The 22,657-nt window shown below is 34.4% G+C and overlaps 1 protein-coding gene across 1 annotated transcript in view; it reads right to left on the bottom strand.

Moving 5' to 3' along the window:
• SOX5 (SRY-box transcription factor 5) overlaps window positions 1–22,657 on the bottom strand; it is a 427,434-nt gene that overhangs the window by 65,850 nt on the left and 338,927 nt on the right. The window contains exon 9 of the mRNA XM_045554202.1: window positions 9,010–9,156. Coding sequence (XP_045410158.1) covers window positions 9,010–9,156 — 147 coding nt within the window. The remainder of the gene's footprint in view (window positions 1–9,009; window positions 9,157–22,657) is intronic.

Below are 22,657 nucleotides of genomic sequence, written 5' to 3'. Positions count from 1 at the left end.
AGAATTAGAGAAAACAATCCTAATATTCGTGTGGAACCAGAACAGAGGCTGAATAGCCAAAGCAATCCTGAGCAAAAAGAACAAAGCTGGAGGCATCACATTACCTAACTTCAAAATACATTACAAAGCTAGAGTAACCAAAAAAGCATGGTATTTGGTATGAAAATAGACCCATACATGAATGGAACAGAATAGAGAATCCAGAAGCAAAGTCACATATTAACAGTTATATGATATTTGACAAAGCAGACAAGAACTTACATTGCAGAAGGGACATCCTTTTCAATAAATGGTGCTGGGAAAATTGGATAGCCACATGCAGAATGAAACTGGAACCCTGTCTCTCACTATATACAAAAACCAACTCAAAATGGATTAAAGATTTAAAATTAAAACCCCAAATTATACAAATACTAGATGAAAATATAGGGAAATCTTTGCTGGACTACAAAGAATTTATGACTAAGATATCAAAAGCACAAGCAACAAAAACATAAATAGACAAATGGGATGTAATCAAACTAAAGAGTTTCTGCATAGCAAAAGAAATAATCAACAGAGTGAAGGGACAATCTGTTGAATGGGAGAAAATAGCCACAAACTATTCATCCAACAGGGAACTAATATCCAGAATATACAAGGAACTCAATAGGAAAAAAACCCCAAATAATCCCATCAAAAGTAGGCAAAGAACATGAACAGACATTTCTCAAAAGAAAATATGTAAATGGTCAACATGTGTATGAAAAAACGCTCAGCATCACTAGTCATCAGAGAAATGCAAGATAAAACTGCAATGGGATATCATCTTACCCTAATGAGAATGGCTATTATTAAAAAGACAAAAAACTAACAGATGCTGGCAACAATGGAGAGAAAAGGGAACTCTTATACACTGTTGGTAGGAATGTAAACTACAACGGTCACTATGGAAAATGGTATGGAGATTTCTCAAAAACCTAAAAATAGAAATACTAATTCAATCCCACAAGCCTGCTACTGGGTACCTACCCAAAGAAAAAGAAATCAACATTTCAAAGGGATAGATACACACTGTATGTTTATTGTAGCACTACGCACAATAGACAAGATATGGAATCAACCTGTGTCCATCAACAAATGAACGGATACAGAAAATGTAGTATATATACAATGAAACACTATTTGGCTATAAATAAAAATGAAATGTCATTTGCAGTAACATAGATGGAACTGGAAATCATCAGCTTAAGTGAAATAAGCCAGGCACAAACAAACAAACATTGCTTGTTCTCACTTAGATGTGAATGCTAAAAAAATCTGAACACATAGAGGTAGAGTATAAAAATGCCTAACAGAGACTGTGAAAGGTGAGTGGGGAGATGGGGGAGAATGAAGAGAAGTGGGTTAAAGGGTACAAACATAGAAAGATAGAAGGAATAAATTCGATGTTTGATTGCACAGTAGGATAACTATATACTTAACAAAAATGTATTGTACTCAGGTGATGGACACCCTGAATATCCTGACTTGATCACTATTCATTATATACATGTAACAATATTTCTTATAAACCCCATACATTTGTACAAATCTAATAAATTTTTTAGAAAAAAAAACAACCCCAAACCCCAAAACAACAATAAACAGTTCCAGTACAAATGATAAAAAGGAGTCAATTATCAACAGCTCCAATGAGGCACTGATCAATAATTTAGCATAGAAAGTAGATTGCAACTGTTTTGAAGTAAGTTCTAGGAGGCCAAAATCAGAAATGATTCCCAAAAAGGAAGGATAACTGTGGAAATGTACTCCTGCTTTCCCAGTCTCTGACACAATAATGACTTAGCATTTTTAGCTATCATGTGCACTGAGGTTACAGTACTAGATACTCCTGTTTAAGGACATACTTTTATACTGTTCTTTTTACTCTTCCCTAAATGATTTAGATTTTTAACTGCCTGATTTTTAGATTAAAGTGCTTCAAACATACAGCTCTTTAGACAGTGGATCTACTTTGGCTTGAACCTATTCTAGAGGACAACTGTCACTTAAAAAATAGAATTCTGTGTATCTTCCTGTGTCTGTACATGGTTCAACATCCTCTTCTTTCCCAGTGATCTGCATCATTAAGAACCCTTGACATGGCTCATCATGTTCTGTGTGTGAGACAGGTTCCTGTCAACACAAAATCAGTATACTGGGAAACACAGCCCAGACCAATAGAATTCAAAGGACATTACCAAATCCCTCTGTACATTTTGCTTGTCTTTTTAATGCTGAGATTATAACTAGTCTATCTCTTTGCTTTATAATTTTTACTGTTTTTATGAGACAAATGTGACCAACCCCCCACTTCCTGAGTCATAAGAACGTATCACCTAATGATCTATTTGGACATTTAATACCACAGAGCTCAGAAAGCCTCTGTTTAAGTCCCTAGCTGTTTGAGATTCCCATCAACTGAATACAGATGAAAAGGAAAGGAGGAGGCTCATCACAGGGGTTCTGTTGATAACACTTCATTTACCATATTTCTGTTTAGCAACATGGGACCACAAAAAGAAAACTATTTTATTTAAAATGACAGGGCGACTATGTTATATCCACTGTAAATGTGTCCCACCCAGGAAGTGATGATAATGATAATGGGCCACATTTACAGTTTAACTCTATGGGGTGATTCTTCTTAAATGAATTCACCTCTTGAGTATGACACATCCATTTCACATCTCAACGGCTAACAAAATAGTTATTTCACAGATATTGAAATACAGGGGAGAAAAGGGTGTTCAACAGCATTTCAACAAAGCACAAAGCAGCCATGGCATTAGGGATATTCTAGCATTTAACTGATATGCCAGACAGTTTTAAAGCTTAAGAATAGAAAATGGCCAATTTGAATGTGTTTATAATTAGCTGAGGCTAACATCCCTTTCTGTTCTGAAGTTGTAGGAGAAATGGAAACTACAAAAGGACGAGGCCCAGTAGTATCAGGATGGACCAGTGATTTTGTTGGATGATGACATACAGAGATGAATGGCAGCTCCCCTTTCATTAATGCCATTTCAGCACTGTGGATTATTAGAGATACTACATTTAGAGACAAGTTCCAGCTCTGTGTAGTGAGCAATGATTATTTGAGATCTTGACCTAAAAAGCACTAAGAAATAAGTCAAAGAGTAGTATTCTAGGGACTTTAACATATTGGAAATTACACCTCTAGAAACTATTATGCCTCAAAATTTTTCATGGTCAGGTGAAATGTGAAAAATATTAAACCAGGTTATAGTTACTTTGAGCAGTGCTTTTGGAACTTTTCACTATAGAAATATTCTGGTGGAGGCCTGAGCATTTCCTAGTCCATTTCAAACTCATGAACTCTTTTTGATATCTTGTGCTTTATCTTTAAATGATGTTTTCTCATAATATTAAAACTCTTTTTATAGTTTTCGTTGGTAGTGGTTAGACTTGCTTATGGTTACACTATGTGCACTTTTGTATTCTGCCTTTCTGCCAGTTGGCATTATAAAACAGTGTCTCAAATTATCAAAAATGCCTTCATTTCTCAAATCTCCTGTTACTAATCCTCAGGATGAATCCTGATTATCCCCTGATTTCTCATACTCCCAGCATATTGCTAAGTAATCTTCTGTGTATGTGTAGCAGTATTTGTGACTCATAGTATTAAACTACAAAATTCTACCCTGCAGACCAGTGTGTATTGATATAATGTTTACTTGATAGCACAAAACTATGTGATTGGTACCATTACAGCAAAAAATAGGTGCCCTAATAGGAGTCATCGGCACTGCTGATATTACTAACACAAGCACATGGCTACCAAGTCAGAAAAGATCTTCATTACTGTGCCTTTGAAAGAGAATCAGATAACAATAAAGTTCCGGTTCTTGCTTCTGGATTTGAAGCAATATTTATAAGGATATTGCAGCCGAAAGAATGTGATTGTGTCTGGTCAGCTGGTTAGGGCCATTTCTGGCTTCTTGGAGAAACATTTTTTTTCCTTGTCATAACTCCCAGGTGCTGCTGCTGAGCAAATGGGAACATCACTGCCAGAAGTATTCAAAAAGAACAAAAAATTAATTCGGACAATCTGTGTGCTCTTGCCATTGATACAGACATGACTGTGACGAGGGGTATGACTAGGGTCATAGCAAGGTTAAAAGAAAAGCAACCAGGAATTTTCTCTTGTCATCAGCTTTTCAAACTAACTATTCTTGGTTACTACAGGCAATATATAAGTCTCCATCAAATACCAAGAGACATTTACAAGTTGCCCTTGCAATTTTCCCAAGAGGTGGCTACTTTTACAATGGCAGAAGACTTAAAATGTGAAGTTCAGATGTTTAGCACACCTATGACATAGGAGAACTTCTTGATAACATGGAATTATAAACCTATTCATATATAATGATTGTGTGAGTTGTGTGTGAAACTGAATCCAAATACTCTTTCTTTCAAGGTAATTGTTTTAAGCCTGACATTGATTCTACTGTATTTTAAAGAAATAATGTATTTTAGAACACAAATGTATCAAAAGACCAATTACTGACACAAAGCAAAGGCTATCTAGGTTCTTAAAAGGCTGAAACAAAATTTGCAGGAAATCATTTAAAGAAAGCAATATGTGGTGCAAAAATGAAAGCCACTGAATACACTGTATTTTGGTCCATCCTGTGGCAGAAGGCTAAAGTATAAACAAATAAATTAAGACCTTTGTTAAGGCATATAAGCAGATTCAAAGTAATATTACATATGAGATTCAAACACGAATATTGCTCGATAATACCTTAATTAAATAATTTGAGAAGGTAGAATTATTTTCAAAATTTCCATTAAATGGGATCTCTTGTGCACAAAGGTTCAAGATTTCATACTTTTACTCAGAGTTATTTACCAACCTTTACCCATCAACTCAGCTATGAGGACATACATAAGCTATGAGAATATTCTCTGAGGAGCTAAATATATTTGCTTTTGTTGGTCAATGAAAAAAATATTTCTGGAGTAGGATCCAGAGGGGGGAAAATTAAATAATTGCTAAAGAGACAAATGCACATGTATTTAGAGACATTTTATTGTAACAGCTGAGAAAAATTTAAAAACCTACTGCTGGTCTTAATTCTCTATCATCTAGTCTTTGGCAAAATAGACTGTAGGGGCAAGGGAAATACACATACACATACACACACACATTTATATTCATATTTGGTTTGTGACTAATAAAACCAAGGGATTTAAAAAAAAAGAAAAATTAACCAATGACAATATGTCAGGCATTAATGCAAACAGTTCACAAACAGTAAGTTCAAGGACCTGTAACTCAGTAAGAAACACTATCTATGTTCTTGAATGCAGATTTTGAATAGACCAGATTTCTTTTCGTGTTTTCACATTTATAGAATACAATTCCTGCTTGCAGTTTTTAGAGGTTCACTGTGAGTCCTCTAAAGGTTTCTTTATCGTTTAATATTATAAATAATTATGTTCCTAGGCAGTAGTTCAAAGCTCAGTACAGCACTCGTACAACACCACAGGCAGGTCAGGTGACCTTTCTCCAATTCTCCTTTCTGTGGTGCTGAGGACAGACAAAGTGATATGTCTGTCATACGCCATTACCATTAGAACAGAATCTTGTTCTTTTATTACAACTGAACTCCGCCAGATTTCTCAGCAGGAATGCTAAGTGAAATCAATGTCTTGGATTTCCAGGCTGAGCTTGGAGGTCACAGCCACTCTATCATTTCTCAGCATTATCCTTTCTCTCGCGTGCACACACTCCCCAAGCCTCCAACTGGCACACAGCAGATTGAAAACAGCATGCATCAGAGGACTCATGCTGTACAATTTTACAGTCTTTTGGAGCCCCCTCCCTTTGATTCCCCCCTTCCATTTTTTGCAAATTACAAATAAGTTTTGTTTGTGTCCTTCTCTAGAGTTGTGAGGCAAAGGCAAAGGCACACCCGGGAAGAAGGGCAGGCAATAAAATTCAGAACATGGTTGGCTTTTGATGGTTGTCAATAAGATCATATTTACATCATCACCTGGATGTGACTTATGATTCCATTGTTCCAAACAGCAAACGCACTTTTAACTTAAGCCATCAATTTGTTTTATGATAGGTAGATATGTAGATAACACAACAAAGCCCTTTAATAAAATAATTCCATTTTATAGTAAGATAGACATGAAAATTTGCCAATAAAACACACAGAAAATACCCCCAAGACACTAATAATTGATTGCTTAAAAACATAAATATAATAATAAATGATAGCTATTACACATGAATAAAACAGCTTGGTGAAATCAAAATGTTTATTATACTATGTATAAATGTCAATTCCAGGCTACAAGAAAGTAAATTCATGCATTGTAATGGGTCCTCTTTATTTACTATTGGTTGTATTTTTTTTGTTTTTGGCCCTGTTCTTCATTAAAATGATAGCAGTAATACTTATTGGTGTGGCTATTTTTAACCCACTACATTTTACTGCTAAGGTAAAACACAAGCACATTTAGGAAACCTTTTCTGACAATAAGAGAGGTTGTAGACAGTACGCTAGAGGACACTGAGCAAAGAAAGGAAATATTTTTATTAAATTGTTGGTACTTAAAAAGAGGCACTTTATTCTTAATTAAACCTTTTGTGTAGTTTACAGTAATTGCAGATGTAAAGAAATACAATATATACTTTTTAAAAAAAACTTTGTATGATAGAAAATTCATGAAGGTTATTTTTCAAAAAGTAATTGAACTTCAAAGATGAAATATATTTTAAAATTATATATAATAATGTCTATAGAAACACAACTACTTTTTCACTACTATTAAATAAACAAAGGTATATAAAGCCATGGGATGTAGGAGAATTCTAACTTCACTGAAGTAATCAGTCTCTTTTGCACTGTCTGTAAGATTCTATGAATATATAGAAACATATATCTCTTAAAGCAGTTTCCTAATCTTGGCAAAGCAAACCTTCAGTCACTTTAGCATTTACCACGGTTACTTAAGAAAGTATCACTGTAGGAACTTCTGAATAAATATTTAAATGAACAAATGAATGAGTGGACAAACTAATAGACATAAATGGATGAGGCTGATTGACATCAAAAGCTTCATGATTATTTGTATAAGTGATTTGGTGAGAAGATATTAATGATAAAAAGTTATGCTAGGGGTAAGAAAAAAATCTATAGGTCTTTTAAAAGTGAACTACATAACCTAAAATTATAAATGAAATATCCTAATGTAAAGCACCATTATGAAACAGCACGTGAAATCACATCAATAAATCAAGGAAAAAAAACAGAGAATAATAACTCACCAAAGTATCTGTGTGTCACAATGACTGTGCTGCTACAGCTATGTATTTTGCTCAGAGTTAGCCTGTACATGCAATACATCAAGACTGCTGGTCCAGAGGGAAGCCAAAATATCACTGCTTTAAAATTAAATTTTATTCAATAAATGTTATTATTACTAAGTTTTAAAAACTTAGATGCTGCTGTGATTATAAAGAAAGGCAGACTAGGCCTTAGATATACATTAAGGACAGAACATGCAAGGTCCTTTAAACAGCTGAAATAGATCTTAAAAGTGGCATATGTATACTCCCTGATGCCACTGTAGTGTGTACAGTATTTTTCAATTATATATTTGTACATATGATGGTGAATCATGATCCAAGGTCCTTGTCCAGGTTAAATTACAATCCCAAAGTTATCTCTCTTTTAATAACATGGAAAAGGACTAGGAAGTTCAGGAACAATGGAGGCTGGAGTGCTCTCTCCCAAATGATTGATTGATATCTTCTTCCTGATTCACTCTCTGGAGTAATACAGTAACAGTGAAAGACTTCCTGGTAGAGCCACCAGGGTACTGGAGAAGGATTGTTTTAAATTCTAGAATTTTTATCTTTCAGTACTTCCTAATCTTTTTCTCTGTGTATTTCTTTCAATAATTGTGACTACTCTTAACCTGTTAGCCTGTTTCAACATAGCATTAATTAGACGGAGAATAGAAGCAATTTTCTAGGTAAATCAGCAAAAAAAAAAAAAAAGTTATTTTGGGGGGCTAAATTAACTGTGTTAGTTTTCTACTCAACATTTTCTAATACAGTTAAAATATTTGCGGTTATTTCCCTCATTAACATCAGGGAATACCACTTTATGGTAACTCTTCTTACTTCTTTCATAGAAAAGTTACTATATTTATACAATATCATCTAACTAAGATCTTAACGAATACAAAAAAAACTTCAGACCATTTTTTCTGATTATCTCTCCTTTTAGGTCAAGAAACATACATTAATTGAATCTCCCTGATCCTTTTTCATATGCTCAAGAATTGTTTCTTTAGCTCCAAAAACAAAACTATTTCTAAATGGTCTTACTTGTAATACCATTATCTTCATTTTTTTACATGACAATTTCATTGGGTGGGTAATATACCTAAATTTACATCTATATTGCACCATATTATAACAGTTATTAAAATTTAAAAAACACTTTATATATGTCCTAATCCTACGCATATTTTAAGGTTTATTTCAGTTGCCCCTTCTTTGGCAAACCCTTGCCTGGATTGCTCACTGACAGTAATCTCTTCTTCTTAATATAACCTCTGATGTACTTTATCTGTAACTCTGTATAAAATTTATTATTTTGTACTGTAGAGTATGGCTAATTGGCTATTTTTGTAAATTCTACTTTATAAGACTGTAAGGTCCTTGGGTACAGTATTTCCATCTGGTAAATCTTATCACTCACATTTCCTACTATAGCTATCAATACATATTTATTAAATAAATGACTAAATGAATGACTAAATAAATGTATGCTGGTAAATTTACATTCATGCCTATTTGCCCTTTCTAGACTCTTACCTCCTTGTATACCCGAAGATTAGCCTACTTGCTGGCATATAATAGACATTCAATAAATTCCACTGAATGAAAAATAAAAAATCTAAGTGGCAAGACAGGTAGCTACTTCAAAAGGGTACCTTGCTTTTGGGTGGTGGGCTGTTTGTGCTCTTGTCTGTGTGAATGCTGGTAGGAGATACAGCAGCACCAAGGTTGCCTTGGGGTATGCCTGGGAGCTTCCCTCCTGGAGATACCTGCATTGCAGCTAGCTGGGCAGCATATAACTGCTACAGAAGAAAAAGAGAGAGAGAGAAAAACACTATGAATAATAAACACACTTTTCAGAAAGTACCGATATTCAGATATGGTATTTTTCCTATGGGTGTTTTCGTTCAGTGCCCTGGAATATTTAAAGGAAGAAGCTGTCACCTCAACTTTCTTGACTTACTTCTCATAGGAGAAATGACAGATACCACATACAAAGGATCTCAGCTTCAGTATGTCCTGGGACTCAAAGCAAATAACAGTCATCCATATTTATCTTTTCCAATGTCTATAGAGGGTAATTATATCATATTTGGTCAAGAGCTCTTTTTGCTTTACTTTAAATTTACATAGTGTGTTACACAAAGTACAGCTTCATATATACAGTAATTTTCTTACTATACATAGTGGTTCAAGTCTTGTCTACCTACTTTTTTTCTTTGACTTGTTGAAATGGGCACCTATAACAATTTTTCTGAGTATTACTTGTGTGGAAATACAGAAAATGCATTAATAGGGAATGGAAGGAAAGTATTTGAAGAACATTATCTGGTCAGTCTACCTACATTGATAAAAACTAACTGGATGCTTGCCCGAAGTTCACTTTACTTCATGACATATAAACACAGACAAATCTCAAATTATCTGGATCATTAGGGTTTAAAGCAATACTGTCTAAAACACACACTCTTCCACTAAGCCATCACTTAATAATTCTTACTGAATAACCAATATAATTCTCTAAGTTATTAATGAATTAAAAGAAAAATTTTACTTTGATAATGATAGCCATATGATATGGTATCCTAAAACAAGGTTGCTTTAGACTCAAATCTTATCACATCAAATATTTAGATTAATACTCCTTCCATCTTCATTTAGCACTTTGTATATGTGTATGAGGAAGCAATTATTAAATTAACCCCCCCCACAAACAATTTTCTATTCCACATTTGTCTTGAGATTCCATGTGTAGTTTTCATTAGGCAAGCTAGAATTTTTATAATGAAGCAACTGATGCTAAGGAAAAAAGCTTCCAAGTAGAAGTACTGTGAAATAGTTATCTGGATTATCTTGATGTTTTTCTGAAAGAGAAATTTCAAAAGATAAAATTGCTCAGGATAAGCCAAAGATCCTGACAAGCAGGGTCTCTCTATAAATGATGTAATGAAAACTGAAGTCAGCACATATTTAAATGAAAATATATATGCATTGTTCACAGTTTCCAGATACTATGACCTAAATGAAAATAACACATTATAATTATCAATAAAAATTACAACTTATTTTTATGCAAAGTAAGGTGAGGTACATTCCAGAATAAGATCAAAGAACCAGAGAAGTATATTTGTATTATCAATAATGATTGTCTCCATAAGGTTTTTTTGTGTTGGAATGGGATAAGAATTAATTTCTGTCTTATATTACATAAAGAGTAAAAGTATAATTCACTTCAAATATGAAAACTTGGAAGTGTGCTTTTAAAAAAAAAATTTTCCCAGTAGAATGCATTTACTAGCACTGAATTTTAAACATATATATATTTTCACAAACTAGCTAGATAACTATTTTTATGAATTTCACACTATATTTTATATTGTGTCCTTGTCTTTGAAAAGGGTTATGCTGTATATTATTACTAGAGGATAACAATTCCTATTACTGGTTTAGCATATACTAAAAATGAGATTGTTTCATAATTACTAAAGATGACACCGGACATTAAACATTTGTAGGTAAAACAATGTGAAGAAAACAGTAATTCAAAATTTAGTTTTGATTCTTAAAGAATTATTTCATAATATTTAAAAAATTATGGGTCATTTGTGTTATTTAGATATTTAAATAGTTTAACCAATTATTCATTACAGGTGATTCAATGTTTAAATATCAGTCACTATACACAGACTCACAACTTCCAAAGAAGTATAAGCACTACTATTAAAAACACAAGTATAAGTGAATTTAAAGGTTGGAGATGCTCCATACTTGGGATAAAAATAATCATATACATTCTTCCCTCATTCACATAAATGCATTATTTTTGCCCTTTTACATATGAAATTAAGGTGTATCTAAGCTAAATTGTCCTAAGAAATGCTTTTGAGTTGAAAGGGAAGTTTGTAAAAGAGATAGATTCATTTAAACATCCTAATATTTCTATAAGAAGAGTATAACATCATCTGCCTTGACGGTATTTCCACAGAATACAGAGATGTGAAGTAATTTATAATGAACATTTCATAAGCCTACTAGGCTAACATTAGGGAGGGATCTGTTCTTTCTCCCCAGTCTTCCATATCTCCTTCCTCATATTTGGCTCCTGCGCGAGGGGACAAATTCTAGTGTTGCTCTTCCCCAACTGTGATTAATTTTCCACTATTCCCAAATCATTCCATTCTCCAAGTATATCAAAAATTTTCTTGATTTGCCAAGGTATGGAGGTAGGACCAGGAAACACCTACTTCCAACACATTTTAATTTATGTCAAATATATGTTTTCCTAAAATTTACATAACATTACATTATAGAAGCAAAAAGGGCCTCAAGTCCTACAGAATCTAACATACTTTGGGTCTGTACAGACAAGGTCAAACCAGGAATTTTAATTCTGATGCTGCTGGATCCTAATTTGGCCATTCACAAATTAATAGGAAATTTCAGTAGACTTAAAGAAGCTGACAATAATTCTTCTACCTGGCTATCTGTGTAAGAATGAACAACTTACAAAAAAAAAAATCTGCTGTGACTTAATTTAATTCAACCTTTCAAAAAATTAGGCTAATTTTTCTATGCATTAAAATGTATCTACTGACTGATTCTAAAACAAAGGAGTCAAGAAATGATTAATAGTTTCTTTCATTTATCACATGCTCTTGAAGCAAAATCAAGAATAATAACAGGTGTCTGCACTGAGTGAGGTCTACAGTCACAGAACCATTGGCTGACCTTGTTGAGGGGGAAGGGGTGTGACATCTAGTGATTATTGGAAGGCCACCTGAAGTAACAAGCATTTGGTGAACTACATAACCCACTTATGTTTTATATATATTTTAAAACGAAAATCTGGTTAACATCTTTCTTTAAAGAATAGCAGATAAAACCTAAAGGTGGATTATGATAAATGCACTTTTATGAAAAACAGTGAAGTTATTCCATATACCAGAAACAAACTGAGAGACACTAAACATAAAAGGCTGAAGCTGAAAGAGAGCACTCACCTCTTTATTTTAGCCAGACTCACATCAGTTTAGCCTTGCAGAATACCTTGACTCTTAACATGCAACTAATGTGTTAGGGATTTGTGATCTCTAAAATGCCACAAGGTTTTCTAGTATTTGTATTACTTAAAATATTGATTCTTATCCCCTTTCACTTCCCCTATCTCTGTATCTCTTGCAGACAATGATTTTTTTAACAAAACAATCACATAAGATTAGGTTAGAATCTATTCTTGATTACTAAGAGTCTTCCTGGTACTGAGTGTTCACAAGTATGTGAATGAACACACACACACACACACACACACATACACAAAGAACTCTCACTTTTGTCTCAAATTGCTCCATAATGTACATTTTTGTCTCTTCAACATTTTAAACTCCTCCAAGGACCAAAGTTTCTACTTCTAGTGGAACAGGTAAAAGCGCTCTGGACACAGGCAGAACTGAATTCTAATCCCAGCTCCAAACTATATGACCTAGGACAACTTCTGTGAGCCACAATTACTTAATCTGTAAATTTAGGGATAAATAAAACTTTATAAGGGTGCTGTGAGAAATAAATCATATAATGTGTATAAACCACTTGAAAAGGCACAATATTTAAGGACAGTGACCTAATTGAAGTGTATAACCTTGGTAGAGGAAAACAGCGCTGGGTTTGTAGGGTAAGGTCACATTATGGAAGCTCTTGAACTAAAGAAAAAGAGTTTCAACTGCATATGTAGGTTAGAGAAAGCCACGAATGTATGAGAGCAATATACATGATGCTTTTAACTAGGATAAAGATAAGACAGGACTATCAGCTATGAGGTTATCAATATTTAGCAGTTATGATTTTGATCAGAAGAACTTGAAGTTAACAGTTGTGAAAACGAAAATGGAAAAAAATAATTTCAAGTTCATAGTATAGCGGGCACATAAACATTGCCAACTAATGGGAAAAGAAAAAAGAAACAGAGGAACAGAATGATATAATTTACAGTAAGTCTTCATTTCATAAATAAGTATTCACCTATCATCTACTCTTATTTGTGTATAATTATCATACTATCTTTGTTAGACAGCCCAAACACACACATAATATGTTTTCTTTTTCTTTTTTTTTTAAGGAAGAACTAATTCATACAGAGAGATTTTCCTGCACTGTATGCCTGCATTGTAACTGTGAAAATGCCAAAGCCATTTTTTCACGGACTTCCCCATAAAATATAGCTCATTAAAACGCTTCTTTTTTTTTTTAAGAATAAAGAGTATGGTGTCCCTACCTACAACAACATAAGCTTGTATTGCATCTATCTTAGCCAAGCCTAGCTGGTATTTTTTCTTACAATTTACTGTCATGTGAACCAAAGCACTGCTAGGCAATGGGTTGACAGATCATTAATAAGTATTCTTTGTGCTGAGCTGTAATGATCGAGTATAAGGTCAAAAAAATGTCTGATGGGATGATAAAGAACAGGTATTTTAACTTGTGCTAATCAATTGTGGCTATTTGGGGAAAAAAATAGTTCAACTATATTTTGACAACATGGCTTTTATGTCACAGTTATATTACTTGTATTTTCATATGAAGATACCCATTTTACTTAGATATTCTAAGTAAGTACTTTTCAGTGCTAGTAGTGGATAAATTCCACAAAATCGTCTATTTAAATTCTAAGCTAGACTATTTCATTAATTCCTAGAGGTGGTAAATTCCTGCCACTTCTCCATATAGCTTATTTTCTCCAAACTGCTAAAAACACAACTTCTCCCATTGGCTACTAGCCTAGTGTCTAACTGCCATCTGGAGTATTTGGATTCAAAGCATTAGGCACTGACAAAAACATCTATCACAATTTGTTGCCCCAAACCATTTATTTACTGACTAGTAAACTCCTTGAAGGCAGGGATTATGTCCCTATTATTCAATGCTTTATCAGGAAATCCTGAAAACAAGGAAAAGTAGAATTGAACAAAGGCAAAAATGGACGACATAAAGTGATGTCATTTATTATCAACAAATATATTTGGTTTATATTTAATAATGATGGCACCTATATGTGAAACAAATTTTAAAAATATGGAAGGAACTTGGCATGCTTCTATTTGAAGAATTAGAAAGAAAGGGTCACTAGAGATACAGATAAAACTCATATTCATTTATTCACTCATTTCATTTACTTAAGAGGGTAAAGAAACATGAATATAAATCTTATCAGCATAAGAACAAAAGAAATTGTAACACACTCACTGTAGGCATAATTATAACAGTAACTAAATAAGTGAATATAGAAATAGGAACAAAAAAGTATGAAGATTATTTGAAAAAAGTTAGCATTTTTTCAAAAGACAACAGAACCAAGAGTTTAAGCACACACATATCTTTAAATATTTTAGGAAAAACAGATGAGAAATGCCTTCTTTCTCATAAATGAATATATGCTATTAACTTGCTGAATCTTGAATATTTATTAATATTTAGAGAGTACAAGGTATTTAGTAGGAACTATGGTTGTTAGAAATTTAAGCTGTTCTTTGGGATCCCTTTCTTTTAGTTAGATCAAGCCCAATTTTCTGTTTTTAAAAATTATCCTTTTACCAACATCTCCCCAGTCCTCATCTACCCCCAGGCCCTGGTAATCACCATTCTGCTCTCAACTTCTGTTAGTTTAACTTTTTCAGATTCCACATATAAGTGGGATTATTTGGTATTTGTCTCCCTGTGCCTGGCTTATTTCACTAAGCATAATGCCCTCCAGATTCATTCATGTTGTCACAAATAACAGGATTTCCCTCTCTTTAAAGGCTGAATAGTACTGTTATGTATATATAACACATTTTCTTTATCCATTCATCCACTTATGGACACTGAGGCTGATTCCATATCTTGGGTATCAGAAATAATGCTGCAATGAACATGGAAGTACTGATAGCTCTGTGACATGCTGATTTCATATCCTTTGGATGCATATCCAGTAGTGAGACTGCTGGATCTTTAGTTTTCTATTTTAACTGGGATCCACTATCATGTCTCCCTTTTGTACACCCAGGCAATCTGGATAAAGGCACAGGAGACAGGGATGACACTACATACAGTCATTTACAAAGGAGTCAGTAGTATAAGACAGTGTATACTTTGGTCCAACTATCTTCTTCTACTTTAGGCATGGCTTAGAAGATAGATTCATTCCTACTTTATTGTAAAGATAGCACAAAATAAGTTTGCCCATCATCCTCTCTCTACCCTTACCCTCCCCTTGTCTTCCTGTGTACATTCCTCCTATCCAAGTCACCAACTTCATTAAACTACATAGGAGATCTGGGCACAAAAAGCATTTGAGGAGAAAAAAATATAAAAGAGCACTAAGATTTTAACTGAAGAATGTGTCTTTCTTAAATGCTATATGATAAAGCATACTGATTCCTAAACATAATATGTAAACATTTATATTGCCATCATCTGAATGGAGAGTACTAAGAGACTGCACAACCGTTTAATATTGTTTTTGCTAAATTAATTGTTTAACATTATTTTTATGAGTAAAATTCTTTTTTCCAAATTAAACTTCACCTCAAACACCAATATATAAAGGAGAAAAAAGTATGCTACAAATGAGTATGAATAAATTTTACATATTTTAAATATTTTTTATTGATGCATATTAGATGTACACATTTTCAAGGTACATGTGATAATCTGACACATTCAAATAATCAAATCAGGCGTATTGGCATAGTTTAAATGTTTAATCAAATAAGACCAATGAATTTATTTTAATCACCCCAAGAGTTTAAGTAGGTATAAGGATAAAGGTGTAGTCCTTTATCATCCTCAGTGATAAAGTCCTCAGTCAGAAATAAATAATAGTCACTTTTAAATTTCACGTAAGCAAACACATAGACCTACATTCTGAAAAAGAACATCACAGAACTAAAATCTTCCCGACTAACAGCACCTTCCAGGCCAAATATAAATAAAGAAATGGAAGATTTTTTTAAAGTCCAGAGTCTGAAATTTGCCAATAACAGTTAAGATGTATACAATATGTTATATATTTTGAATAGAGATTTAAAAATGCGTGTGTTGTCATCGATTATGATTTAAAAAAATAGTTAAATATGAATTTTTCAAGTTTAAATAAAACCTAAAGAGATACATGTTAGGTATATATGTATGAAAAGTGTTTGTTTATTTCTTCTTTTTCTTTTCCTTTTTTAAAGGGAAGGGACAGGGAATAGCATTTGTGAGGAAAAATTCAGAAAGCAATTTCAAGGCTCCATAAGTGTTATCTTTATAGCTTAATTTCAGCTTCTTAATGTAACTTAAATGTGGAGTTTAAAGAGAAACTAATGTACTGGAGAAAATCTTTCAAAACATATCAGCATGTTTCAATGTGAATAAATTTGCTTTGCACATTATTTTTCAAAATGTTTCCTCACAGAAAATTATCAGAGCAACATAAGTTTAAACATGGACTTTCTCTAACATTGTCAGCATTTCTTTTCTATGTTCTTCAAGTGTATTGTATGAAAAATAGGATAGGCCTTAAATAATTTGCTAAATACCAGGGCAAAAGTGCAAATAGAAACCCACATGCTAAATGTATAAAAATTTACAATTTGTAAGTCATGCTCATGAACTGTCTAATAAAATATGTTCCATTTTCCCATCTTGATAAACCTACCTTCAAAATGACCTGAAAGCAAATCAAAAGCACATGCGAGACCACTTCACACTCACTAGGATGGCTAGTATCAAAAAGCCAGAAAATAACAAACGCTGGCAAGGATGTGGAGAAACTGAAACCCTGTTCACTGCTGGTAGGAATGTAAAATGCAGCTGCCCCTGTGAAAATAATGTGGCAGTTCCTCAAAAAATTAAAGAATTACTATATGACCCAACAATTTTATTTCTGCTTATATACCAAAAAGAAATGAAAGCAGGATCTTGAAGAGCTGTTTGTACACCCATATTCATAGCAGCATTGGTCATAATAGCTAAAAGGTGGAAACAATCCACATTTCCATCGATGGAAGAATGGATAAACAAAATGTCATGCATGCACACAATGGATGTATGGATTCAGCCTTAAAAAAGGAATAAAATTCTGAAACATGCTACAACATGGATAAACCTTAAAGATAATATGATGCTATGCTGAACAAATAATCTAGTCACAAAAGGACAAATATGGTACGATTCCACTTCTATGAACTACCTAGAGTAAATTCATAGAGACAGGAAGTAGAATGGTGGTTGCCAGGGGCTGGGGAAAGGTAGGAATGGGAAGTTATTGTTTAGTAAGTATAGAGCTTCACTTTGGGAATCTGGAGGAAAGGTCTGAATTGAGAACTCTTGGTCTCCTTGCAGCTTCATGTTAAAATGTGGTGGCACAGGGACAGGCAGATTTGGGGCTAAGCCTGTGCTCCTTCTCTTCCCAAGCCCAGTTCCATTCTAGAGGAAGGAGTGGCTTCTGTCTGGTTTGTCTTCTTGACTGTGACTGACTTGCAAAGAGCTTCTGAGGTAGGAGCCAGGAAGTGATATGGCTGCAACTCTGTGATGCATAAGTTTTTAAGAAAGTTCAGGATGAAGTTAGAATGGAAGGGTATTCCAGGCAGAAGATACAATCATGAAAGTCATTAAGTCAACCTTCAAATCAACCAACAAAATATGCGTATAAACATTTAAGATTTTTCTGTATATAATAGAAGAAACTTTTTTTAGGAGATCTTCCCCTCCCCTTTTAAAATAAAACAGTATGTTCCTTCTACTTCTCCTTGGCCGGCTATAAGGTCAATTTATTTTGTAGTCACCACTATTGGGGCAATTATACAAGAGAATGAAGAAAGAGAGATTTGGTTTCTTTTACTTAGCACAATGTTTTGAATTCTGTCCATCATGTAGCAGGTATCAGTAGTCACTTCCACTGTATTGTTGAAAAGTATTTCTTCACATGGATATATCATATTTGTTTATCCATTTATACAGTTGATGGACATTTGCATGTTTTCCAATTTTAAACAGTCCTGCTATGAACATTCCAGTACAAGTCTTAGTGTGTTTCCATTTTTCTTGGCTATCCAATTCCTATGATTGTATTTGCTGAGTAATATGGTAAACTCATGTTTACTTTTTAAAGAAACTGCCAAAGTTTCCAAAGTGGCTGAACCATTTTACATTCCCATAACAATGTATGAGGGTTCCAACTTCTACACATTCTCATCAATACTTGGATTGTCTGTCTTTTAAATTTTAACTGTTTTAGTAAGTGTGAAGTGGTATCTCAAATTTAATTTGCATTTCCCCAATGCCACTGAGTATCTTTCCATGTGCTTATTAGCCATTCCTATGTCTCCCTGGTAAAAGTATATATTCATATGTGTTCAAATCTTTTGCTTTTCTTTGACAGGATCACTCTGTTGCCCTGGCTAAAGTTCAGCGATGTCGTCATCATAGCTCACTGCAACTTCAAACTCCTCGGCTCAAGCAATCCTCCTGCTTAGCCCCTGGAGTAGCTGAGACTATAGTCATGTGCCACCATGTGCAGCAAAGTTTTCTATTTTTTGTAGAGACAGGGTCTTGCTGTATTGCCCAGGCTGGTCTCAAACTCCTGGTCTCAAGAGATCCTCCTGCCTCAGCCTCCCAAAGTGCTGGGATTATAGGCGGGAGTCACCATGCCTGGCCCTTATGCTCTTTTTTTTTTAATTGGGCTGTCTTATGATTGAGCTGTAAAAGTTCTTTATATCTTTTAATTCAATTTTAAAGGGTAAACCTATCACAGAGACTATGCAAGGGTCCAGTTTAATAGTAGTGTATAGCTATTATCAAAAGATTCATAATAATAAACAATATCATGACAATAAAAGAGTGATACAAATAAAGTTTCCTCTCAAATGAATTTTTTATCTTCTTACACAATAAGTTGATTTGCTATTTTTTAATTTTCAAAAATCTTAATAGGAAAGGGAAGTGCAATGAGGGTTGTAAAAAGCAATGTGTATTTTGTATCCATCAAGGAATACTGGGCATGCCAAGGTAGGCCTCTGAAAGTTGATGACTTCCATTAACCACTAAGGTGACTCCTGGGAAAAAATGATGACTAGACAGTTAGGGCTGACAGATGGCTCTCAGGACTGAGACTGCTGGTCAAGCCTGTGTGAGGCTGCAAGGGAAAGGGGTAGGGGTAGATGGGAAGAGTTATCTCCTGAACTCCTTGGTGGTTAATCCACAGAAGTGGGTGGGGCCTGGGGGTGTCAAACATTCCTCCTGCTGCTTCTCCAGCTCTACCACAGACCTTGGGGGAAAGTGGTTAGGGGAAGGTGACTAGGCAAGAAGAGTTGTCACTTAATCTCCACTTTAGAGTTCCAACTGGGGAAGAATTCATCCTGAAAGGAATGGCAGTCAGGGTACAGTAGGGACTATAATCACTGAGAGGAGAAATTTGGAGGACAGACAACATGTGAGATCTAGGATCTTTTGTATGTAAATACAATTCCTAAGGAAACTCGAAGGCTAGAAAGAAATGTATTTAAAAGAAAAAGTAAATAAACTCAGACTTACTACAGATTTGTCCATATGAAGGAGAGCAAATGGTCATTATGTCAATGAAGCATTATTTCAAAAACAAACAAGCTGGAGTTGTAGGGAGTAGAAGAGTTTGCATATCAGGTCGTGTAAGAAAACGACCCGAGTGGACAAAGCTCCCAAAAGGCTAGATAGTCCGCTGTTACCACCAGAGGTGAGTTTGAGATGGCAGGAGGTTAAGTCACAAGAGCAAAAGAAATGTTACAGACTATAGAAAAGAACTGTTCTGCCTTCAAAGAAAACAGGGGAGCCATTGGGTAGCATGCTTGAGGAAATAAGGGGCTTGCTGGTATGGGCTCTGTGGCAGAAATTACTAGTATTATAATCTATACCTTCTTGAAAATATCACTCCTAGCTGATGTGTCTTGGAAAAGCCAGGATATAATAAGTAAATTATTATATCTGGTTATAGTGTGGTTTTACTATTAAAAACCTATTGTGAATATATGTACAGAAGCTATAATGTTATTTATGTAAAGCTGCTATCGCCAAATATTAATAATACATAGACAATCTTTATTATTCTACTGCAAATTCAGTCGCACTCAGTGTGACACTAAGATGGAATATGGAGCTAGCAATGAGGGGTGGAGTGTTTGGAAGGTGTGAAGACAGCATCTTGCTAAAAATTAAAGATACATTTGAACTTATTTAAATCTTAAGACCTTGTTCACAGGTACGATGCTCTCATGCTGTTTCTGTCACACTGCAAGAGACTAAAGCATATAAATAAGAAACACTTCAAATGTACTGCATTTTTAAAGGCTTTCTTCATTTTATTACACACCGATAAATCTTGAACAGCCAGAAAAAAAAAACATTTTGACTTTTATAATTGAAGCAGTTCTTAAAGAACTAGATATATTATGAGAGAGTCACGCAAGAAAACACCAACTGATAGTTTAGCTCTTCCCCTCACGCCCTCCCCGTTTTCCTACTCCATAAGCCATCTTCATGTACTGCACAGTAATCCATTACAATATGTTCCAACATCTGCCTCCCCATATGATGTATGACCTATTCGATTGACCCTTTTTATGCCGCTCCAGACTTGCTGTTCATTACTGTGGGAGGATGAACACTCTGCATCTATTCCTGAGGTCACCAGCCAGTAAATACATCTCCATTTGGCAAGGTAGGAAGGACACTGGCTGGAAGGTTCTTCAGATCTCTTTATATATCACTGACTATACTTATATCTTTAATTAGTTTAATTTCGGGGGAAAAGTACTGCTAAAATTCCTTCCAAAGCAACAATAAGAAGATAAATGTTTGTTCAACGGGAGAAAAAATTCTGTTATTACCAAATATTCATGACTTAATATGGGTATTATCAGAATTATAGTATTATCAGAAAGATTCTTAAAGCAAACACTTCTCTTTGGCTATGTTTGTAATTGTGAAATCACTGTTCATTTTATCCCAACAGACTGAGGGAGGGGTGAGGGTAATCAAACACTTTTTTAATAGCATTCTAATTTGATACAAAGATAACCTGAGTGTCAGTTATTAAAACAGACTATATGCTATTTTGTATATTTTAAAAACTTACTCACTTCTGGAATACATACTTGCTAGATGCTTGAAAATACTTGGCACATATAGGCAGAGGAATTGCAAGAACCATGATTTTCTCAGGGACTGTGATATGCTAATCACTTTGCTACAAGTCTGCATGCTATTTCAAGGATCACCATAAGAATTCTGTGTGTTCAGTGGGGGACATGAAGGCTCACAGTGGTTCAATAACTTGCCAAAGCTTAAACAACTAGTAGTATCAGAAGTCTGAGTAACCTTAAAGTTCTCCTTTCTCTTATGTGCCATATAAACTTATCATATGGGTAGTCATGCTACTATGGAAAAGTGTTTTCCAAACTTAAGCTTTATGTAACAAATTCATCTCTTTTGTAGTGGGATACAGGTGGAATCCCTCTACCTGCTGGCCAGTGGAAAAAGGAATTTCCCATAACTGCAGAGTCAATATGATAGTTTCTAAGACCAGGGGTTAAAGGCTTGAGGAGGAAAAGACTTCTTTAATCAGTGGTAACAGAATTCTACTCTCCCTGAAGAAAAGAAAGGCATAAAGCCATTTAGGCTTTATTTTTTTTAAGTTGCTGTTTTGTTTTGCTGCTAGTACTAATAGACAACACATATGAGAGGTTTTAAAAAAAGGACTTCTTCCTATGATTGTCCTCTCACTTTTTCCTCCCCCCCCAAACCTTTAAGATTAAGAAAGTATTGCATATTAATATTAGTGTTGGCTCTCTGAATACAGAAACTAAGATAAATCTTTCAGGTAAAATCTGGACGCAGAATAGTAACAGCAGCAATGATAATAAATAGCTAAATTTATAGAATGTGTGCCATGCCTATGTCATATCTCTCTGAACTTCTCAAAAACCTTAGGAAATAGGTATTATTTTTCTTTTATGGAGGACAGTGAGGCCCAGAGAAAGTAAAAGTCATTTGTCCAGAGTTGCACAGGTAAGAGACAAAGCTGACATTGGAATCTAAGTCTTTTTGATTTTTTACAGAGCTCATAACTCTTAACCACTATGCTTTAAAACTCCTTTTCTGGTCATTTTAATACAGTAGTATGGTCTGTGTGCTTTGAAGCAAAGGGTTAGGCAAGCCAGCGTAGGGCAATTCAGAGAGTACTTCCAACAGAGGCTGGGCTGAAGCTCTGACTTGGGTGGGGCAAAGGCAATATAAGTAACCTAAACATTTGTACCC

Source organism: Lemur catta, chromosome 6 (assembly GCF_020740605.2).
Source record: "Lemur catta isolate mLemCat1 chromosome 6, mLemCat1.pri, whole genome shotgun sequence".
NCBI classification, from domain to species: Eukaryota; Metazoa; Chordata; class Mammalia; order Primates; family Lemuridae; genus Lemur; species Lemur catta.
This window is presented reverse-complemented; position numbering and strand designations above follow the sequence as displayed.